The sequence below is a fragment of the Delphinus delphis genome, chromosome 3, assembly GCF_949987515.2.
Source record: "Delphinus delphis chromosome 3, mDelDel1.2, whole genome shotgun sequence".
In the NCBI taxonomy this organism is placed as follows: Eukaryota; Metazoa; Chordata; class Mammalia; order Artiodactyla; family Delphinidae; genus Delphinus; species Delphinus delphis.
The window spans coordinates 7,181,474-7,203,067 of NC_082685.1; the positions used below are offsets into that span (position 1 = coordinate 7,181,474).

The 21,594-nt window shown below is 54.7% G+C and overlaps 1 protein-coding gene across 3 annotated transcripts in view; it reads left to right on the plus strand.

The window, feature by feature from the left end:
* The window catches only part of LOC132422703 (rho guanine nucleotide exchange factor 18-like), a 69,088-nt gene extending 48,272 nt beyond the window's left edge, over positions 1 to 20,816 (plus strand). For 2 of the 3 annotated variants that reach the window (XM_060007592.1, XM_060007593.1), the window contains 14 exons: positions 719 to 836; positions 1,729 to 1,977; positions 3,223 to 3,299; positions 4,682 to 4,860; positions 5,653 to 5,744; positions 13,471 to 13,653; positions 14,742 to 14,879; positions 15,287 to 15,411; positions 16,174 to 16,230; positions 16,321 to 16,371; positions 16,493 to 16,972; positions 17,354 to 17,687; positions 18,466 to 18,582; positions 18,669 to 20,816. In XM_060007592.1, the coding sequence (XP_059863575.1) occupies positions 719 to 836; positions 1,729 to 1,977; positions 3,223 to 3,299; positions 4,682 to 4,860; positions 5,653 to 5,744; positions 13,471 to 13,653; positions 14,742 to 14,879; positions 15,287 to 15,411; positions 16,174 to 16,230; positions 16,321 to 16,371; positions 16,493 to 16,972; positions 17,354 to 17,687; positions 18,466 to 18,582; positions 18,669 to 18,823 (2,355 nt within the window). In that variant the 3' untranslated portion in view covers positions 18,824 to 20,816. The remainder of the gene's footprint in view (positions 1 to 718; positions 837 to 1,728; positions 1,978 to 3,222; positions 3,300 to 4,681; positions 4,861 to 5,652; positions 5,745 to 13,470; positions 13,654 to 14,741; positions 14,880 to 15,286; positions 15,412 to 16,173; positions 16,231 to 16,320; positions 16,372 to 16,492; positions 16,973 to 17,353; positions 17,688 to 18,465; positions 18,583 to 18,668) is intronic. The other variant, XM_060007590.2, reaches the window with a different exon arrangement.
* The last annotated feature ends 778 nt before the right edge of the window (positions 20,817 to 21,594 follow it).

Below are 21,594 nucleotides of genomic sequence, written 5' to 3' on the forward strand. Positions count from 1 at the left end.
TCCACTGCAGGGGGCACGGGGTCGATCCCTGGTCGGGGAACTAAGATCTTGCACGCCATGAGGTGTGGCCAAAAAAAAAATTTTTTTTTTAAACTTTCACTGCATTATCCTGGCAGTGGTTAGATGTGAAAAGGAGAGGGTTGTTTGGGGGCCTAAGTCCAGTGGTTAGGACTTGGCACTTTCACTGCCGTGGGCCCAGGTTCAGTCCCTGGTCAGGGAACTAAGATCCCACAAGCCACATGACGTGGCTGGGAAAAAAAAGTGACTTCAGGTGACCACTTCTTAGGCTCTTAGCCAGAAGCGTGCACCAGCAGCCGCCAGGGAGCCAGTTCAGAGAGCACCAGCCCAGCCGCGTCTGGAGGGTCCCGACGGCCGTCAGCAGGGTTAGGGTCTGCGCATGTGCGTGTGCACGTGGACAGCTCTCCAGGAGATTCCCACAACCACCCCCCACTCACTCCCCCACCCCCCGGCTGGTTTCTTCCTAATGGGTTCTGCGGGGGCCCACATTTTATAGCAGGTGAGGCTGCCTCTGCCTTTGTGGCCTTTCTGTATACAGCAGGCAGTCCCTGCTTTCAAGTACCTGCAAAGCGGCAAGGAAAAGGTCCCCGTAAGCCGAAAAGGGACCGTGAACTGGATATCGCTCGATGTCCGACCGTGAACTGATGTGGCGGGAGATGAGACACCCACGCAGCATGCCTTTGTTTTCTCCGTTTCATAGAGAATCGGCAACTTCTCCATCGTGAGGCGGCTCGGCGTGCAGGAATGTATCCTTCTGGTCACCCAGCGCATAACCAAGTACCCCGTGCTGGTGGAGCGTATTATTCAGAACACGGAAGGTACGGTAGCTCTCCTGTCTTGCCCTTAGGTGCTTGGTGGGGCGGAGGGTCTCTGTCTCCCCACCCCCTATTCTAATAGTGGGTTAGATAATCCACTCTGCGATCTGTCCCTGGTTCTCCGGATTCAGCTGGGCTCAGCAGTCACTCACTGAGCTGCCACCTTGCAGAATCCACTGTGCTGGGTGCTAGGGTTTCCAACCAGGGTGCCTGGTCTCGCCTGCCGTTACCCCCCCAGTCCCCGCACAGTCTGGGCTGGAGCAGCCCTCAGTCAGTATTGGAGAGTGGATGAAAAGACACAGGCAGTGCCCTTGCTAAGGTCACCCCTGGGTGACCCACACAGGCCCAGAGGTGACCTCCGTGTCACGTGCCTGGTGCCATGGAGGGCAGAGAGGAAGGGCATGTAGCCCAGCCGGGGGTTCCCGGAGGCCAGGGCAGTGCTGACCGCACCTCCCTTATCTCCAGGGGATTTGGGTGGTGGGAGAATGCACAAAGTTCCCCTGCCGTGAAAGCAGAGCCCCTGGAGTGGGAGGAGCCAGCCCTCGGTAATGGCCGGAGGTGGAGGGAGTCTTTTATGGAGAGCTGGAGGGCACGGGGGAGTCTGTTTACCGAGGAATGGCCGGCGGAGTTATGCAGGGGCTGTTCTTGCCACTTGATTGGCACCTCAGCTTCTGCATTCGACAGAAGCTCTGTCTTGGTGAAAACCAAACGCTGGGCTGTCACGTTTACTTTGGAGAAGCGTTTACATCTCAGGAAATTCGAGTTGGAAGGTGATTCTCGAGGGTCCGCTGAGCAGTGGCCTCGGGACACACCTCCTCGACCCCATAGCCTGTCCGCCTCCATCGTGTTCGTGGACGCAGACCCAGGAAAGCGCTAACTCTGCTGTGTGTGGCAGCTGACTCCGAGGACCACAAAGACCTGACCCAGGCCCTGAACCTCATCAAAGGCATCATCTCGCAAGTGGACGCCAGGGTCAGCGAGTGTGAGAAAGGCCAGCGCCTCAGGGAGATCGCGGGGAAGATGGACCTCAAGTCCTCCAGCAAGCTCAAGAACGGGCTGACCTTCCGCAAGGAGGACATGCTGCAGCGGCAGCTCCACCTGGAGGGCACGCTGTGCTGGAAGACCACGTCCGGGCGCCTAAAAGGTAAAGTCCCGCTCCAGTCACCTCTGCTGGATGCCATCCTGGGTTGGTGGATGCCATCTTGGATCAGTGGCACCTCCTTGGATGAGTGAGCACCATTTTGGATTGATGGGCACCAGCTGGCACAGAGCCACTGCAGCCTGGCTGCTTCGCGGCTGAAGGGAGGTTACCTGCTGAGTCAGGTCGAGCACGGAAGTAGAGCAGGAACGAGGGGAAGGTGGTCCTGCCAGCACGCTCTGTGTCCGGTGGTTGAGATGGTGTGGTGCACACAGGGAAGGCCACCGGGTGAAGAGGGCACACTGAGTCCTTGCCTCCTGAACAGAAAGCCGGGGTATCAGGACACCCCAGATTTAGCAGAGGCCCCAGGGTTCTAAACAACAGTCACAGGCCCCAGTCGGGGTAGAGGATGCCACCTGGGCCACGGACCTCTGTGGCCCCCAGCGTCCCACCCGCTGTTCGGGGTGAGCTCCACGCCCTACTTGCAAGATCCGTGGTGTGGTTCCAGACCAGAGAGCGCCCGGGGCTCATCCCTGAGCTTCCTGTCCGTTTCACGAGCCTCTAGAAACATCCTAGCCTGTCCACTGGCATCAGCCTCTTTAAAGATCTCTGGGGGGTGTCGCAGTAGCCACCCGACAGGATGTGCTTGTTCGTAATTTGAGCAGGCGAGCAGCCAAAAGGTGCAGTCCGGGGCTGAGCGCCCCTGCGCGCCAGGCACGAGGCGAGCGGCAGAGGCCCCGCCCACGCGGGGCTCCAGTCGGTGGGCGGAAGGAGAGAGGCAGACACAAAAACAGCGGAAGCACAGTAAGTGCTTTAGAGGAACCCAGCGGGCTGCAGCGAGAGAGAGTCCCACGAGGAGAGGGTGTCTCATGGGAATGGGGTGTCTGAACAAGCTCCCCGAGGAGGAGGTATTTTCGTTTGCCGCAGCGCGAGCGCTCCTGTTGGAAACACAGCTCGGGATTTGCACCCACGTGCACCAGCTCTGCCGGGCAGGTCACCGCACCATGTCCCTACAGGGACAAGACTCCGAGCCTGCCACCACCAGGAAGCTCGGGCATGCGGGCACGAGAGTTTTGCTACGGCAGGAAGCAGGACGCGAGCGTCCAGGGGCTCGGCGTTAAAAGCTGAAACCAGGAGGGTGATGGGGTGGGGTCAGGTTGAAGGGCGCCCGCGGGCTGTGGCGCCGGCCTGGGATTCCACGTCTGCCCGGCGGGACCCTGTAAGATGTGTCCTTCTGCGTTCTCCCCTTAGATGTCCTTGCTGTCCTGTTGACGGACGTGCTTCTCCTGCTACAAGAAAAGGATCAAAAATACGTCTTTGCTTCCGTGGTACGTGTCCCGTCCCTTCGCAGAAAGGGCTGCTCGAAAGCTGTCTGCACGGGCCGGGGATGGGGGGACTGAATGGGCTCCTGTCCAGTGGCCTGAGGCGGCTTCAGGGTCATGCCAACATCTTGCCCAGTTCCGCCCGGGCTCTGTGCTTCCGTGGCCCTTCCCCTCACAGGCGCCCGGGCTCTCACAGGCCCGGGCAACCTCGCCGGGAGAGCCTGTCCCTCCTTCCCGGGGAGCTAGCGCATCGCTGAGGATGCGCACTCAGGCAGCCACTGCCCTGGGAGCTATGACCACGTCGGCCCCACGGCATGCTGGTCCCAGCACAGCCATGTCACGGGAGCCAAGCTGGCCGGGAGCTCCGTGCGGACGGAGGGCTCGGAGTCAGGCTGGGATCCCACCCATCCCACCCGGCCCACGTCCACTGGGGACACCGCCTCCGCCTCTGCTCGCCTGGGTGACCCGTGGGTGCCTGCCGCGGGGGTGCTCAGCGAACCCATTAGCCTCTGGGTTCACCTGGAGAGGAAGGTGGCCTCTGTCACTCAACTCCAGAGTCCCACCCCTTTCCCAGGGACTTAAACTAGCTTCTCAAGAAGTTTCCAGAAATAGGTCACGCTGTCTTGCCAAACGGTGGTCTTGCCCTGACGCCAGCCCACCTCGTGTGCTGTGTGTTCACTCACGAGGGTGATGCGACATCTGTGATCTGCTGTGCTGCCTGCTACCCATGGCCTCCCCGCTCGCCCTCTGTGTGTGTGTGTCTGTGTGTGTGTCTGTGTCTGTGTCCTGATTGACTCTCCTCAGAAAGACACCAGTCCTGTTGGGTCAGGGCCCACCCTCATGACCTCGCTTTAACTTAACCACCTCTTTAAAGACCCTGTCTCCAAATACCGTCACATTCTGAGGTTAGGACCTCGGCATCTGGATTTAGTGGGGAATGGGGGGAAATGCAGTATAGCCCATAACAACCAGTTAAAATTGCGCATTTTACTGGTCGGTCAGAGCATTATCTCTTGTCGGACACACCACAGATTGGGAATACTGGCTGGCTCTGGGTGTTTGGGGCACACGGTTGGGAGGAGGATTTATTTGTCATCCCAGACTGCCTGCTCTTGTATCTTCTGAGTTTTATACCATGTACGTGCGTTAGCAATTATAAAACATTTTTTAAGCACGTTGAACAAGCACATGAAAAGGATGTGAGGATATCATCGCGATAGTGTCCGTTTCCCCCAGGTGGCAAAATCTTTCTGCTTTGAATTGTTGGAGGATAAGCAGGGTGCACGCCTCCCCCGTTCCCCCCCAAGTCCCCTTCCCCGCCGGCTCATGGCTCCACGGCTGTAGGCCAGGTACAGAGTGACCCTCCCCGCCCCGTCCCACCTGTGCAGGACTCCAAGCGCCCCATCATCTCGCTGCAAAAGCTCATCGTGAGGGAGGTGGCCAACGAGGAGAAAGCCATGTTTCTGATCAGCGCCTCCCTGCACGGGCCCGAGATGTACGAGATCTACACCAGCTCCAAGGAGGACAGGAACACCTGGATGGCTCACATCCGAAGGGCCGTGGAGAGGTGAGAGGGACCCGGGTGGGCCTTCCCTCCACTGACGGCTGTGCCCCTGGCTTTGGTGGCTGGCTAGTCAGCAGAGACCTTGGAGCACCTGCGAGGGTGCCGGGGGTCGCAGGCGGAAGACCCCTTCGCTTTTCCCCTCCCTGTCATTCCACCTCGGTGCTCTGTCCATCCCCTCATCTAAGGGCAGACAGAAGACGCCATTCAGCCCCTTCTGACAACAGCTAAAAAGGCCCAGATGTCTGTGGCTGGAGGATGCAGGGCCCGCAGCTCTGTATTGGTGGGCTGTCCACCTGACACGGGGGGCTGTCCTTCCTCCTCGGGCCAGGGGACCCCTCAGGACCCCAACCCTGTGGCTTTGAGTGATGCCTGGCTCCTGCCACCAACAGACGGTGGTCCGGCCCCCACCCCAAGCTTGCTGCTCCCTCCCTTTATGCCCAGAAGCTTCTCAAAGCTTTAGTCTTCTTCGAGCCCCCTCAGTCCTCAACTTGGACTCTGCTGGCCTTGCAGCGTCCCGTAGCTGGGAGGTCCCCAGGGAAGGAACTGCTCTGTCTCCTCCACCCCCCACACCCTGCAAGACATTTGAAACCTGTGGCCGGTTACGTCCTGACACTTTGAGACTGGATGCTTGCCGACGGCTGTGTTTCTGTCCTGCGCGGTTGACCATTAACAAACTAAATCTCTCAGCACATCAGAGATGCTCTTTGCAGCCGGGCCTGCAGGCAGACCTCAGTGCTGTTTCAGAGGCAGCCAGTCCACGGAGCGTGCTCGCCCATCTGTCCCCTCTCCCTGCAGCTGCCCGGACGAGGAGGAGGGCCCCTACAGCGAGGCCGAGGAGGAGAGGAAGATGGTCGAGGCCCGCGCCGTGAGGCTGAGGGACTTCCAAGGTAAGGGCGGGGTGGGGGGATGGGGTCAGTGTGACCTCGTCTGGTGACTTGGCCCCGAGAGCCCTCCTGGGCCCGGCAGTGGCCTTTCTGTTCTATCCCATCAGAACTGGCCATGGAGCGAACCGCCGCCCAAGTGACCAGGAGTTTGGCTGTGGGCTATCCCATGTCCTGCGGTTCTCTGGGCCGTTTGCCCTGGGGTAGCGCTCTTCCAGAGGGCGTGTGGGAAAGGGGAGTGGGGCGCTAGGGTTGCTCCCTTGGTCCTCGCTCAAGAAGGGCTCAATAATTCACATACATTACCAGTCACCCATTTAAAGTATGCCATGCAGTGGATTTTAGTGGATACCAAAAGGATGTGCAACCATCACAGTCAATTTTAGGCTGTTTCCATCACCCCAGAAAGAAACGCCATCCCCATTAGCAGTCACTCCCGTTCTTTCCCCATCTCCAGCAGCTGGGAACTTCTGTCCTACTGTCTATCTGTCTATGAACTTACTTACTCCAGACACCTCGTATAAATGGGGATAGTTGTCGCTTTGTGACTGGCTTAGTTTACCAAGCGTGATGTTTTCAAGGTTCATCCCTGTGGCAGAATCGCTTTCCTTTTTAAGGCTGAATAATATTCCATTGTATGGATGGACCACATCGTGCTTATTCTGCTCCCCGGTTTTTAACAGAGTCCTGTGAGATTTCAGCAAGGTCATTGCCAAGAATCCATCTCAGTACTTTGTGGTCTCAGGCAACTCCCCTCCTCTCTCTCACTCACTGTGATATTTATGTTTAACATAGGTAACATTTGAGCAGTAAGCGCATAAAATTAGGCAGTATGTATTTTATTTCTTTTTGTGGGCAGAGGTGCAAGTTTGAAGGTATTAAGGAATAAAAATGTCCAAAAGAAATCAGAGAAATCCCACTGACCCCTGAAAGTATAATGTTAACATAGTATTCATTTCATCCTGTTCTAAATTTGTTTTTTAACATCTTCATTGGAATATAATTGCTTTACAATGTTGTGTTAGTTTCTGCTGTACAACAGAGTGAATCAGCTCTATGTATACATATATCCCCATATCCCCTCCCTCTTGCATCTCCCTCCCACCCTCCCTATCCCACCCCTCTAGGTGGTCACAAAGCACGAGCTAATCTCCCTGTGCTATGCACCTGCTTCCCACTAGCTGTCCATTTTACATTTGGTAGTTTTATATATGTCAATGCCACTCTCTGACTTCATCCCAGCTTACCCTTCCCCCTCCCCATGTCCTCAAGTCTATTCTGTGCATCTGCGTCTTATTCCTGTCCTGCCCCTAGGTTCTTCATGACCTTTTTTTTGTTTTCTTAAATTCCATATATATGTGTTAGCATAGGGTATTTGTTTTTCTCTTTCTGACTTACTTCACTCTGTACGACAGACTCTAGGTCCATCCACCTCACTACAGATAACTCAATTTCGTTTCTTTTTATGGCTGAGTAATATTCCATTGTATATATGTGCCAATCTTCTTTATCCATTCATCTGTCAATGGACACTTAGGTTGCTTCCGTGTCCTGGCTATTGTAAATAGAGCTGCAATGAACATTGTGGTACATGACTCTTTGAATTATGGTTTTCTCAGGGTATATGCCCAGTAGTGGGATTGCAGGGTCATATGGTAGTTCTATTTTTAGCTTTTTAAGGAACCTCCATACTGTTCTCCATAGTGACTCTATCAATTTACATTCCCATCAACAGTGCAAGAGGGTTCCCTTTTCTCCACACCCTCTCCAGCATTTATTGTTTGTAGATTTTTTGATGATGGCCATTCTGACAGGTGTGAGATGATACCTCATTGTAGTTTCGATTTGCGTTTCTTTAATGATTAGTGATGTTGAGCATCCTTTCATGTGTTCATTGGCAATCTGTATATCTTCTTTGGAGAAATGTCTATTTAGGTCTTCTGCCCATTTTTGGATTGGGTTGTTTGGTTTTTTTTGATATTGAGCTGCACAACCTGCTTGTATATTTTGGAGATTAATTCTTTGTCATTTGCTTCATTTGCAAATATTTTTTCCCATTCTGAGGGTTGTCTTTTCATCTTGTTTATGGTATCCTTTGCTGTGCAAAAGCTTTGAAGTTTCATTAGGTCCCATTTGTTTATTTTTGTTTTTGTTTCCATTACTCTAGGAGGTGGGTCAAAAAGGATCTTGCTGTGATTTATGTCATAGAGTGTTCTGCTTATGCTTTCCTCTAAGAGTTTTATAGTGTCTGGCCTTACATTTAGGTCTGTAATCCATTTTGTGTTTATTTTTGTGTATGGTGTTAGGAGGTGTTCTAATTTCATTCTTTTACATGTAGCTGTCCAGTTTTCCCAGCACCACTTATTGAAGAGGCTGTCTTTTCTCCACTGTATATTCTTGCCTCCTTTATCAAAGATAAGGTGACCATTTGTGTGTGCGTTTATCTCTGGGCTTTCTATCCTGTTCCATTGATCTATAGTTCTGTTTTTGTGCCAGTACCATACTGTCTTGATTACTGTAGCTTTGTAGTATAGTCTGAAGTCAGGGAGCCTGATTCCTCTAGCTCCATTTTTCTTTCTCAAGATTACTTTGGCTATTCGGGGTCTTTTGTGTTTCCATACAAATTGTGAAATTTTTTGTTCTAGTTCTGTGAAAAATGCCATTGGTAGTTTGATAGGGATTGCATTGAATCTGTAGATTGCTTTGGGTAATATAGTCATTTTCACAATGTTGATTCTTCCAGTCCAAGAATATGGTGTGTCTCTCCATCTGTTTGTATCATCTTTAATTTCTTTCATCAGTATCGTATAGTTTACTGCATACAGGCCTTTTGTCTCCTTAGGTAGGTTTATTCCTAGGTATTTTATTCTGTTTGCTGCAATGGTAAAGGGGAGTGTTTCCTTAATTTCTCTTTCGGATTTTTCATCATTAGTGTATAGGAATGCAAGAGATTTCTGTGCATTAATTTTGTATCCTGCTACTTTACCAAATTCATTGATTAGCTCTAGTAGTTTTCTAGTAGCATCTTTAGGACTCTCTATGTATAGTATCATGTCAGCGGCAAACAGTGACAGTTTTACTTCTTCTTTTCGATTTGGATTCTTTTTATTTCTTTTTCTTTGATTGTTGTGGCTAAAACTTCCAAAACTACATTGAATAATCATCATGAAAGTGGGCAACCTTGTCTTGTTCCTGATCTTAGAGGAAATGGTTTCAGTTTTTCACCATTGAGAACGATGCTGGCTGTTGGTTTGTCATATATGGCCTTTATTATGTTGAGGTAGGTTCCCTCTGTGCCTACTGTATGGAGAGTTTTTATCATAAATGGGTACTGAATTTTGTCGAAAGCTTTTTCTGCATCCATGGAGATGATCATATGATTTTTATCCTTCAGTTTGTTAATATGGTGTATCACAATGATTGTTTTGCATATATTGAAGAATCCTTGCATTCCTGGGATAAATCCCACTTGATCATGATTTAATGTGCTGTTGGATTCTGTTTGCTAGTATTTTGTTGAGGATTTTTGCATCTATATTCATCAGTGATATTGGCCTGTAGTTTTCTTTTTTTGTGACATCTTTGTCTGGTTTTGGTATCAGGGTGATGGTGGCCTCATAGAATGAGATTGGGAGTGTTCCTCCCTCTGCTATATTTTGGAAGAGTTTGAGAAGGACAGGCGTTAGCTCTTCTCTATATGTTTGATAGAATCTGCCTGTGAAGCCATCTGGTCCTGGGCTTTTGTTTGTTGGAAGATTTTTAATCACAGTTTCAATTTCAGTGCTTGTGATTAGTCTGTTTATATTTTCTATTTCTTCCTGGTTCAGTCTGGAAGGTTGTGCTTTTCTAAGAATTTGTCCGTTTCTTCCAGGTTGTGCATTTTATTTGCATATAGTTGCTTGTAGTAATCTCTCATGATCCTTTGTATTTCTGCAATGTCAGTTGTTACATGTCCTTTTTCATTTCTAATTCTATTGATTTGAGTCTTCTCTTTTTTCTTGATGAATCTGGCTAATGGTTTGTCAATTTTGTTTATCTTCTCAATGAACCAGGTTTTAGTTTTATTGATCTTTGCTATTGTTTCCTTAATTTCTTTTTCATTTATTTCCTATCTGATCTTTATGATTTCTTTCCTTTTGCTAACTTTGGGGATTTTTTGTTCTTCTTTGTCTAATTGCTTTAGGTGTAAGGTTAGGTTGTTTATTTGAGATTTTTCTTGTTTCTCGACGTAGGATTGTATTGCTATAAACTTCCCTCTTAGAACTGCTTTTGCTGTGTCCCATAGGTTTTGGGTCGTCATGTTTTCATTGTCATTTGTTTCTAGGTATTTTTTGATTTCCTCTTTGATTTCTTCAGTGATCTCTTGGTTATTATTTTTTTTTCCTTGGTTATTTAGTAGTGTATTGTTTAGCCTCCATGTGTTTGTATTTTTTTAGAGTTTTTTTCCTGTAATTGACATCTAGTCTCATAGCATTGTGGTTGGAAAAGATACCTAATAAAATTGCAATTTTCTTAAATTTACCAAGGCTTGTTTTGTGACCCAAGATATGATCTATCCTGGAGAATGTTCCATGAGCACTTGAGAAGAAAGTGTATTCTGTTGTTTTTGGATGGAATGCCCTATAAATATCAATTAAGTCCATCTTGTCTAATGTTTCATTATTAAAACATCTTGTGTTTCCTTATTTATTTTCATTTTGGATGATCTGTCCATTGGTGAAAGGGGGGTGCTAAAGTCCTCTACTATGATTGTGTTACTGTCAGTTTCCCTTTTTATGGCTGTTAGCATTGTCCTTATGTATTGACGTGCTCCTATGTTGGGTACCTAAATATTTATAATTGTTATATCTTCTTCTTGGATTGATCCCTTGATCATTATGTAGTGTCCTTCTTTGTCTCTTGTAATAGTCCTTATTTTAAAGTCTATTTTGTCTGACATGAGAATTGCTACTCCAGCTTTCTTTTGGTTTCCATTTGCGTGGAATATCTTTTTCCATCTCCTCACTTTCAGTCTGTATGTGTCCCTAGGTCTGAAGTGGGTCACTTCTGGACAGCATATATACAGGTCTTGTTTTTGTATCCATTCAGCCAGTCTGTGTCTTTTGGTTGGCACATTTAATCCATTTACATTTAAGGTGATTATCGATATGTATGTTCCTATTACCATTTTCTTAATTGTTTTGGGTTTGTTTTTGTAGGTCTTTTCCTTCTCTTATGTTTCCTGCCTAGAGAAGTTCCTTTAGCATTTGTTGTAAAGCTGGTTTGGTGGTGCTGAATTCTCTTAACTTTTGCTTGTCTGTAAAGGTTTTAATTTCTCCGTCGAACCTGAATGAGATCCTTGTTGGGTAGAGTAATCTTGGTTGCAGATTTTTCCCTTTCATCACTTTAAATATGTCCTGCCACTCCCTTCTGGCTTGCAGAGTTTCTGCTGAAAGATCAGCTGTTAACCTTATGGGGATTCCCTTGTATGTTGTTGCTTTTCCCTTGCTGCTTTTAATATTTTTTCTTTGTATTTAATTTTTGATAGTTTGATTAATATGTGTCTTGGCATGTTTCTCCTTGGATTTATCCTGTATGGGACTCTCTGTGCTTCCTGGACTTGATTGACTATTTCCTTTCCCATGTTAGGGAAGTTTTCAACTATAATCTCTTCAAATATTTTCTCAGTCCCTTTTTTTTCTCTTCTTCTTCTGGGACCCCTATAATTCGAATGTTGTTGGGTTTAATGTTGTCCCAGAGGTCTCTGAGACTGTCCTCAATTCTTTTCATTCTTTTTTGTTTATTCTGCTGTGTGGTAGTTATTTCCACTATTTTATCTTCCAGGTCACTTATCTGTTCTTCTGCCTCAGTTATTCTGCTATTGAACCCTTCTACAGTATTTTTAATTTCATTTATTGTGTTGTTCATCATTGTTTGTTTGCTCTTTGGTTCTTCTAGGTTCTTGTTAAACGTTTCTTGTATTTTTTCCATTCTATTTCCAAGATTTTGGATCATCTTTACTATCATTACTCTGAATTGTTTTTCAAGTAGACTGCCTATTTCCTCTTCATTTGTTTGGTCTGGTGGGTTTTTACCTTGCTCCATCATCTGCTGTGTGTTTCTCAGTCTTTTTATTTTGCTTAACTTACTGTGTTTGGGGTCTCCTTTTCACAGGCTGCAGGTTCGTAGTTCCCGTTGTTTTTGGTGTCTGCCCCCAGTGGGTGAGGTTGGTTCACTGGCTTGTGTAGGCTTCCTGGTGGAGGGGACTGGTGCCTACCTGTGTTCTGGTGGGTAGGCCTGGATCTTGTCTTTCTGGTGGGCAGGGCCGCATCTGGTGGTGTGTGTTGGGGTGTCTGTGGACTTAGTATGATTTTAGGCAGCGTCTCTGCTAATGGGTGGGGCTGTGTTCCTGTCTTGCTAGTTGTTTGGCACGGAGCACCCAGCGCTAGAGCTTGCTGGCCATCGGGTGGAGCTGGGTCTTAGCGTTGAGACGGAGATCTCTGGGAGAGCTCTCGCCAATTGATATTACGTGGAGCCGGGAGGTCTCTGGTGGTCCAATGTCCTGAACTCGGCTCTCCCACCTCGGAGGCTCAGGCCTGACACCAGGCTGGAGCACCAAGACCCTGTCAGCCACACGGCAAATAGTGGTAGAAGACCAACATCTAGAAAGTAGGGGCCCATCCACTCAGCCTCAGGGCTGTTCCAATGTTGTCAGGGCTCCGCCGGTCCCTCGGCGCTGGTTCACCCCCTCCCCAGTGTGTCCCGTTCTAACTCTTAGTTCTGTCAGAGGGTAATAAAATACATGCCCTGCACAGATGCATCTCCACGGATACCACAGAATCATACCGGAACGTCTCCTCATCACCCACTCCCGACAAGAGTCTTAGTGAATTAGAAATAGATGTTTCCTTCACCAAGATCTCCTTTATTATCTTGGACCAAAAGCCAATCTCATCCTTTACACTGGACCATCAGGGACACTCCCATCGAAGTCAGGAGCGAGGCAGGGCCCCCCACCCCCCCACTCTCACCATTAGTATCTTCCTCCTGGACGTTCCAGCCAGGGTAGTAAGGGAAGAAGCAGAAGTAAGAGATCACGAGTGGTAGGGAGGTGGCAGAATTATTTTTTGCAGATGACATGATTATCTGCCTAGGAAATCCTGTAGAATCAACTGGAAAGCTATTTGAAATGTAAGAGAGCTCAATAATTTAGCTGAACGGGATGTGTATATTTATACTAGCAATCACCAGTGAGAAAGTCTAGTAAAATAAGTCGTAGTCATGGCAGCAAAAAAGAGGTATAGGGACTTCCCTGGTGGTCCAGTGGTTAAGACTCCATGCTTCCATTGCAGGGGGCCCGGGTTCAACCCCTGGTCAGGGAACTAAGATCCCGCATGCCTCGTGGTGCGGCCAAAAAATAAAGTATAAAACCCAGAGACGTGTAAGAAGATTAGAAAACTAAGTCTCATAAGGCTCTCAGTTTGTCCCAAACTAATAAAAATCAGCCCGTTATGGTCCTCCCCCATCCCCCCACCGTGTCTGATTTTTATAATTGAGGGAAATAAGCTGGAGACAGGGCCACACCCTTGCCTGCTGGTCGGGAATGTTGGACGAAGGGAGAGGTCCAGCTCCGGACAGGGTGTGGGTCAGCAGGGTTCCCAGAGGCCCGCCTGGCCCTGTGAGGCATCCTTATACCAGCTCCTGGGGGAAACTACCCCAGAGGAGGCCGAACCCCACACCCATTGCCACTTTGCAGAGCGACTTAACATGAAAGACCAGCAGATCGCCCAGAGCCTCAGCGAGAAGCAGCACATCTACCTGGAGATGGCTGAGATGAGCGGCCTCGAGGACCTCGCCCCGGCTCGGCTCCTCTTCCGGGGAGGGGACCCCCCCGAGAACCTGCAGGGGGAGCTGATTCTCAAGTCGGCCATGAGTGAGAGTAAGTAGCCACCAGCCCTCGCTGAGCGCCCGCCCGCCCTCCCTGTGCTGCCTGGTGGGCTCCTGGGAGACCCCAGGCTGGGCACACAGCCCCGTGGGGCCCACAGGCCACCCTGTCCGGGCACGATTCTGCCTGCCTCTATTCTGCTTAGAGCTGGAAGGTCCTTGGACCCAGTCGGGTGCAGACCCCTCTCTGCAGATTTACAGTACCATCTCCTATTCACTCAACAAACACTCCCGGTGCTGGACCCGGGGGTCTCAAATTGACTGAGACGGTTCCTCTTTCCTGATGAGTGGGTCACTGATGCTGTCCCCAGAAAAATACACACATACACATTTGGTGGGTTGTTTCAGGGGCTCCTGGCCGCACAGCCACGGGAGGGCACTGGCCGGTAAGCAGCCTGCTTCCAGGAGCTGACAGGGTCCTTGCGGAGCTCCTAGAAACTTCCACGCAGCTGCTGAGCCCCATGCTAGGCCAGGGCATGTGCTCCTGCTGGGCAGTCAGGCAGGAGGGCCAGCACTGTTCTTTCAACGTCAGGCGAGACAGACACAGCCCTGCCCTCCAGAATTTTCCATCGGAGTGAAAAGGCCAGAGGGGTCCCGCTTGGATGGTGCCCCTGCTCAGCCTTGCTCCCTCCGGCCATGCCTCCCATGTCTCCAGTCACCACTGTTCTTGGGCTCCCGAGACCCTCTCATGTCCTGTGCCTCGGCCTAGAATAGTCTCCCCACCTCCTCACCTGGCCAAAGCCCGTCTGTCCTCGAGCACCTTATGTGACCAGCCCTGCTCCCCCAAGGCCACCTCCCATGGCCCCTGACCTTCTGTATGGCTGTCAGCACACAGGCAGTGGCCACACCGAGTTCCCTCCTAGGCCCAGCGCAGCCCCAGGCTCAGGGCCCGGAGCGCCCCAAGGTCCGGCCTCGTGTAGATACAGATTGGCACATCCTGGGTGCAGTACCTGTGTAGGGGGTGCACAGAGTCAGAGGAGGTGACCGACACCCTGCGAGGCCGTGGCCCGGGTCTCTGCACCCTGCTCTGATGCCCACGGCAGGGCCGCGGGTGACTTGGTTCCCCTCCATCTCCTTCCACAGTCGAGGACATCCAGAGCCTGATCTGCAGGCGGCTGGGCAGCACCAACGGCCAGGTGGATGACGGGGGTGGCTCCTTGTCCCCAGCTCGGAGGGTGGAGGCCTCCGGGGGCTACGACAGCGCCGGCAGCCCCGGCAAGAGTGAGTGGCGCCGCCTCCTCTCGGGGCTGGGGCTTCTCGGGACCCCAGGAGGTCGGCGGGTGCGGGAAGATGTGCAGTTTCTTAAAACGTTCCCTTCACAAAGCATTCTTGGCAAAGCCCAGGCGTTTGCTGTTCAGCATCTCTGCTGCTGATTCCCCTCAACCTTCTGTAAACTCTCCGGGGTCAGGGTTCTGGAACTTTCCAGGGGTGGTGAGTCACATTCTGACAGCAGCACCCAGGCCAGTTCCTGCTGCTGGTCTCTGAGCCCCAGATGCTGCCCTTTCTGCCCAGGTCGGAAGGCAGCAGCCCGGCCACGATTCCTACCCAGGCTGGGGGCGGGGTGGGGAACAGGGCATGCAGACCCCTCGGGACCCGCGGCATCTCATGCGCCTGGCTTGGCGTTTCAGATGGCAGTTTTCAGAAGAACGTCTGCAGCAGCAACCCCAGCCTCCGAGACTGGCAGGGCGCCGCGGGCAGCCCGGACTCGAGGCCCGGCGACACCCCGGGGGCCTCCGAGGAAGCACCGCAGGCGGTACACTGCCTCCTTGGGATGTTCCCGAGCTCCATACAGAGTCGGCCCCAGTGCTTTTAATTATCGTCAGTGAGGGGGAACAGCCTGTGCTTGGCTTGTCTGGTTTTTCCGTCTCAGGGCAAATAGTGAGCAGCATCGTCCCGGTTGACGGTGACTAATAGTTAATGTGCAGATTGACATGTGGCCAGGTGACCCTCTTGGTTCCTCCTGCAGGCCCCGGCAAGGGCGGGGTGGGAGGCAGGGGAGGGGCGGGCTCAGGGCGGCGGCCTCAGCAACAGGTGAGAGCCACCGTGCGGGGACCACGAGCTTTCAGTCTGCACAGGTGTCCTGCCCCGCCCCCCCCCGAACCCCCCCCCCCCCCGGCCGGGTGCCGAGGTCACTGGCTGTTCCGTCCTTTGACTCAGAAGGCCCACCCTTGCCAAGCGCTGGGGTCAGAGTTGGAGGCTGGCTGCCTCTGGCCACCTCTGAGGTCTGAGGCCTGGGCTCTTCTGACAACCACCCCCTGCCAGCCCACCCCCCGCGGCCAGGCTAAGAGGCTCCCACACGGCGGGCCCACCCCACCCGCCGCCCTCGCACCTCCCGGAGGCCACCCTGCGCCCACCCTGCGCCCTCAGTTTCCAGACACCAAGGCTGGCACACGTCAGACGAGCAGGCGGGGGCCTGTCCCATGCTAAGGGGATGCCTTAGCTATAATACGCGTGTCCCGCTCGAGTTGGATTGGCCCTTAGAAGCTCTCTGAGCTGTGATGCCGTGTTTCCACAGGCGGAGGCACCAGGTGCTGAGCCCAGCCCCCGGCTGCCCGCCCTCCTGGAGTCGGAGGTAAGCGCGGGCTTGTGCGTCCCCCCAGGGCCGGCACGCACGCCCGGCGGGGCTTCCTGCAGAGCGCCAACGTCCCTCTCCTTTTCTCAGCAGCTTGTCCGGCGGATCCAGACACTGTCCCAGCTGCTCCTCAGCCTCCAGGTACGTGGCTTTTGGGGAGCGTGGCAGGCTGCACGTGCCCTTCTCCGGGTTGAGGCTGTGGTCTGGGGGAAGGCCAGGCTCTTCCTGAAGCCGGCCGCTCACCGGCCCTCCCCTCCCCCAGGCGGTCATCGCCCAGCAGGACAGCTACGTGGAGACGCAGAGGGCGGCCCTCCAGGAGCGGGAGAAGCAGTTCCGGCTGCAGTCGACGCGCGGGAACCTGCTGCTGGAGCAGGAGCGGCAGCGCAACTTCGAGAAGCAGCGGGAGGAGCTGGCGGGCGTGCAGAAGCTGCAGGGCCAGCTGCGGCTGGAGCAGCAGCGCTGGGAGCGCGAGCGGGAGCGCGAGCGCCAGGAGCTGGGCCTGGCCTCGGCGCGGCTGCAGCAGCGCGAGACCGAGGCGCTGCGGCTGCAGGAGCAGCTGAGCCAGGAGCGCGAAGAGCTGGAGCGCCAGCGCCAGGCCTACCAGCACGACCTGGAGCGGCTGCGCGAAGCCCAGCGCGCCGTGGAGCGGGAGCGCGAGCGGCTGGAACTGCTGCGCAGAGTGAAGAAGCAGAACACGGTGTCCGGGGCGGCCGGGGCGCTGCCGCCCGAGGTGCTTGCGGAGGTGAGCGCCGGGGGTGCGCCCTGGGCCCGCGCGGGCGCGGGCGTGTCTGTGAGTTGTGAGTGCATGAGCACATGCGTGGGTGTGTATGTATTTTGGGGGCAGGCGGTAAATGGCAGCTCCGTCGGACCAGCGTCAGTCTCTACCCAGATCTGACCCTCCCAGCTAAGAAGCTTCCGTTAAGCCACCCCTCACCCGGGAGTTGGGCGGGCAGGCAGGCCAGGTCCAACCATCTCCAAAAACCCCGCCCCACCCGGGAGCCGGCAGAGTGCGGGACGAGGCTGGCCCGCAGCGCCATGCAAATCTGCGGGGCGTGGCTCCTTGTCGGGACACGGAAGGGCTGCCCGAAGGAACCAGCATTGGTGTCTTTTGGCGCTCTTTCAGGCCCAGCCCCCCAGCCACACTCCCAGCTTCAACGGGGAAGGGCTGGAAGGGTCCGCGGCCCTGACTAAAGCGCCACGGCCCCGGGTGAGCTCGCTGCTGTCTGGTGCCGGGCCTGAGTACGCAGAGCGCCCCGAGGTGAGCCGAAGGGACAGCACCCCGGCTGAGGGTCGGCCAGCCAAGAGCGACGTGCCCATCCAGCTGCTCAGCGCCACTAACCAGATCCAGAGGCAGGCGGCCGTGCAGCAGCAGATCCCCACCAAGCTGGCCGCCTCCACCAAGGGCGGCAAGGACAAGGGCGGCAAGAGCCGGGGCTCCCACCGTTCGGAGAGCTCAGGTGAGTCGGGGCCTCCTGGCAGCCCCCTCCCTACCTTGCCCAGGGCCTGCCTGGCCCCTCGCCTTCGGAGGGGGCATCGGGAGGAAACCCCAAGGCACAACTGGTGAGGCAGCTGAGGCTGCTCCCTCCCCCCCAACACGTGGAGGTCTTTCATCTCAAAGAGCAAAAAAATGGAAACATCAAACCTCAGCTCTGTTCCCGCCTTGGCCCTCAAACTGGGATCAGGGACAAGGGACCGCGCTGGTGATTCAGAAACGAGCCTTGGAAACCTTTGCGCAGTTAGTCACCCCGGGCGGGAAGTCGGACAGGAAGTTGCACAGTGATCAATGCTACCGCTGCCCCACCGAGCCCCGCCCTGCGCTGGTCCAGGTGCTGCCAGCTCTGCTGGTGTCCTTGCTCCACCGATGGCGTGCTCAGCCCTTGCACCAGAGCACCCTGCAGCCAGCTGGCCCTGGTAGGGAAGGCCCAGGGGGAGAGTCCCTGGGACATTCCTGGGGAGCAGGTCCTGTGTCCCAGGACCACTGGGCAGCAGGGTCACAGGGCCTCTCGTCCAAAGGTTGAATGACTCCAGGGCCTTCTGTGGTTGGGCAGGGGTGTCTGCCCTGGATTTTGTCACTGAATTTGGGGCCTAACGTCTGAGTGGGGTCTATTCCTGGGAACGGGCGCTGGGGAAAGTGTGGGCGAGAAGTGGGATGAGGCCCTGGCCCAGGTCCGCAGAGCGCTCCTGTGCCTGGAGCGAGGCCGAGCACCCCAGCTGGCACCTTCCTCCCGCTTCCAGCCTCATTTGACCTGAAGCAGCCACTGCTTCTCAACAAGTTCATGGGCAAAGAGGAGAACGCCTCTCGAGGCCGCCGCTCGCAGAGTCCCGTCCTGCGCAGCTCCACACCGCCCCCAGGTGAGCCGGCCTGCACCCCACCCCCACCCCCTGGCACCCTCAGTGCCTGGCAGCTCCTGACACCCACAGCCCCCTCTCTCTTCCAGACTCCTGCCTCCCAGCCCCATGCCCGGTCCCGGCTGATGTCCCCAACGAGTACTTCACCCTCAAGGCCTGGGGGGCATCCTTCCCACCCGTGGCCCTGTTCTCCACACCACTCGACAAGGAAGAAGCCAGCAAGGAAGATGTCATCTTCTTCTAGGGGGCGTGGCTCAGGGTGCAGACCCCTTCCTGTGCTCTCTGGGGACGCGCCCGCGGCCCTCTCCCCTTCCCAAGTAGGCCTCTGCCAACCACCACCAGGCCGGGGCAGCGTTGGCCTGCCATCTTGAGGCTCTGTAGGATTAGCAGTGGTGCCTGGGCAACTTTGTAAACTTATTTTTTCTAATACAAAAAGGAGAGTTTTTAACGGAAGGTTGAACCAAAGCTAACCCATGGAGCTGTCATCGTAGCGCCCCAGTTGGGTAGAGGAGAGACCAACTCCAGGCTGTGTTTGCAAGGTAGTGACCAACTGTGGTGGTTCCACCTAGAGCATGACAACAGGCCAGACCCTGGCCTGAGGAGATGCCGGCCCAGGCTGGGCTCCATGGCCACCGGGAGACCCTGGAACGAGTCATTATGGCACCAGAAGGGGCCCAGTGGTGTTGGCTCTGTCCACAGAATCAGGCAGAATTGACTTCCAGGAGTGGGTTCATGGTGAACCTCCAGGCCAAGACACGAGCCCAGCCAGGGGTGGCACACAGCTCTCCCGGGACAGGACCACAGGGCTGGGCAGCCAGAGAGGTTGGCTGATGGCTTGCCTGGCGGGTCCTACAGGTGCAGAAACTCGTCCTGAAAGGGGCTGACCTGGAAGGGACTGACCGTAGCTCACTTTAATGTGGTGGAGGTTTTTAAAACCTGCTCTTGTCAAACTCGGTGCTTTCCCAAGGCGCCTCACCAAGGCAGCGTGGTTCTGTGGGCCTCTCGAACACCAGGCGCCCAGGAAGCCAAGTCCAGAGCTTCAGCCAGGGCCGGCACGCACCTGAGGGTCCCAGCCCCGGGTGGAGGGTCCTCCATCCCCTTGAGATGGGCCAGTTGTTCCAGGGCTGCCGGGGGGTAGCCCCTAGGGCTGGTGTCCCGAGCCAATGGGCAGAGGCTGGGACAAAGGGCAGTGGGGTGGAACGCTGGGGGGACCCATGTGGCCTGGGTGGTGACTGTTGCCAGCAAGTGCACAGACGGCCGCCTCGCGGGCACCTCAAGTCCAGTGAGCTGTCGCAGCTTATTGTCAGCAAACACCCAGGAGGAGGGAGAAGGCCGCCGGTCCAGCCTCGAGGCGAGGCTGTAGGTGTCGGGGATGGCATCGCATGTCCATGAACGGTCCCAGGGTGGTACCTGGGTCAGACCCACATTCCAGCTCTGGCCAAGTGCAGGCTTGGGTGCCAGGCGGGAGGGCGGGGCATTCCAGCCTTTTCCTGCACCCCAGGCTCCCCAGTGGATCCCACAGCCCGAAGCATTGGTGGGAAGGCTGAGTCCTGGCGGAACAGGAGCCCGGGCACCCGGGGCGAGGTGACACAGCCAGCAGTGACAAGGAGCTGACAGTGGTTCCGGACCTCTCCAGAGCTGTTTCCTGCCCCTCTGGGGACCTCCCCCACCTCGCCCTTGCCCGAGGGCCTGCGGCACCAGCTAGCAGCAAGGAGCAGCAGCCTCCCCGCCCCAGGACACGTGCCACGCCCCAGGACACGTGCCACGTCTGTAATCAGTGTTTGTGTTTTGTACTGAGACGCATCAGAGCACTTTAGAAAAGTTGACTTTTAAGTTCCTGTCCTGTTGTGAAGAGGACATTGCTGGGCCGCGAGCGCCACCCACAGATCCGCTGTGACGCTGTGACCCTCCCAGAGGATTCCTCGGGCGATCAGCAGCTCGAGCCCGCGTGGATCTCAGCAGAGGAGATTTCTGGGTGGTACCAGCAGCTGGGCAGCACCGTGGGCACATCTCACCAGGACCCCGAGGTCACTCCCCGGTAGGGTCCAGTCTTATTTGTAAAGTTAGGGGTCGAGCAGATGTTCCTATTTCTGTGGGATCTGTGCACGTTAATCGTGACCATGACCTTAGTTCACCCGACAATTATTTTTACAATGATGGCAGCATTTCCTCACTGTGATATATGTCGGAACCACCCTAGAACTTAAGACCTGATTCTAGCAATAAACGTGTCTGAGATGAGCTGACCGGGTGGCGGTTCTTCGGAGCTTTGTTTTAGGATCACCAGCCCAAAGGCTGGTGCTGCAGTGTGCTTTCGGGGCGGGGGGGCGGGGAGGAGAGGAGCCTCGGACCCTCTGCTGCACTAGGAGGCCTGAACACCAGGCCCAGGGCCTGCCTGTGATGCCCTGTGCCTCCCATGTGGGCCCAGGACACCACAGCAGTGCTCTCTGCCGCTGTCACCTCTCCTGCCGGGTGCACTGCTCCCCCTGCCCCGAGGCTGGGGTGGGGAATGTAGGGAGGTGGAGACACCTCCCAGGCAAGTGACAGCACGTTCCCCCTCGCCGGGCACCAGCTCAGACCAGTGGTTGGATGGACTGCACAGAGAGAGCCCAGGCCAGGTAGCCTGCTCTGTTCCCGGTGAGGAAGCCCCAGACAGACAGTGATTCCATCTGGACAAAGTTGGAGGCAGTGCCAGTGCCAAGGTGGCTACAGTGGTCCCCAGGGGGAGCGCTGATGAAGCCAGGGTGCGGAGAATGCCGCCAGGTCCTCCGGCCCTGGCCGGTCCCCTCCCACTTAGGCCGCCCCTGTGGTCCTGGGGCGTCAGCCTCCTCGACAAGGCGGGGCCCCTCAGCCTCCCTGCTCCCTGACGGAGCACGCGCTCCCCGAGTCCCGCGCCGGGACCGGTCCCCTGGAATTGTCTTGCTTCACCCCAACCTGCAGCTGAGCTGCCAGCCCAGGGAAGGGCACGGGGCAGGGTGTGGCCACACGACAGTTGGAGCCGGCTCCTGGTCACCA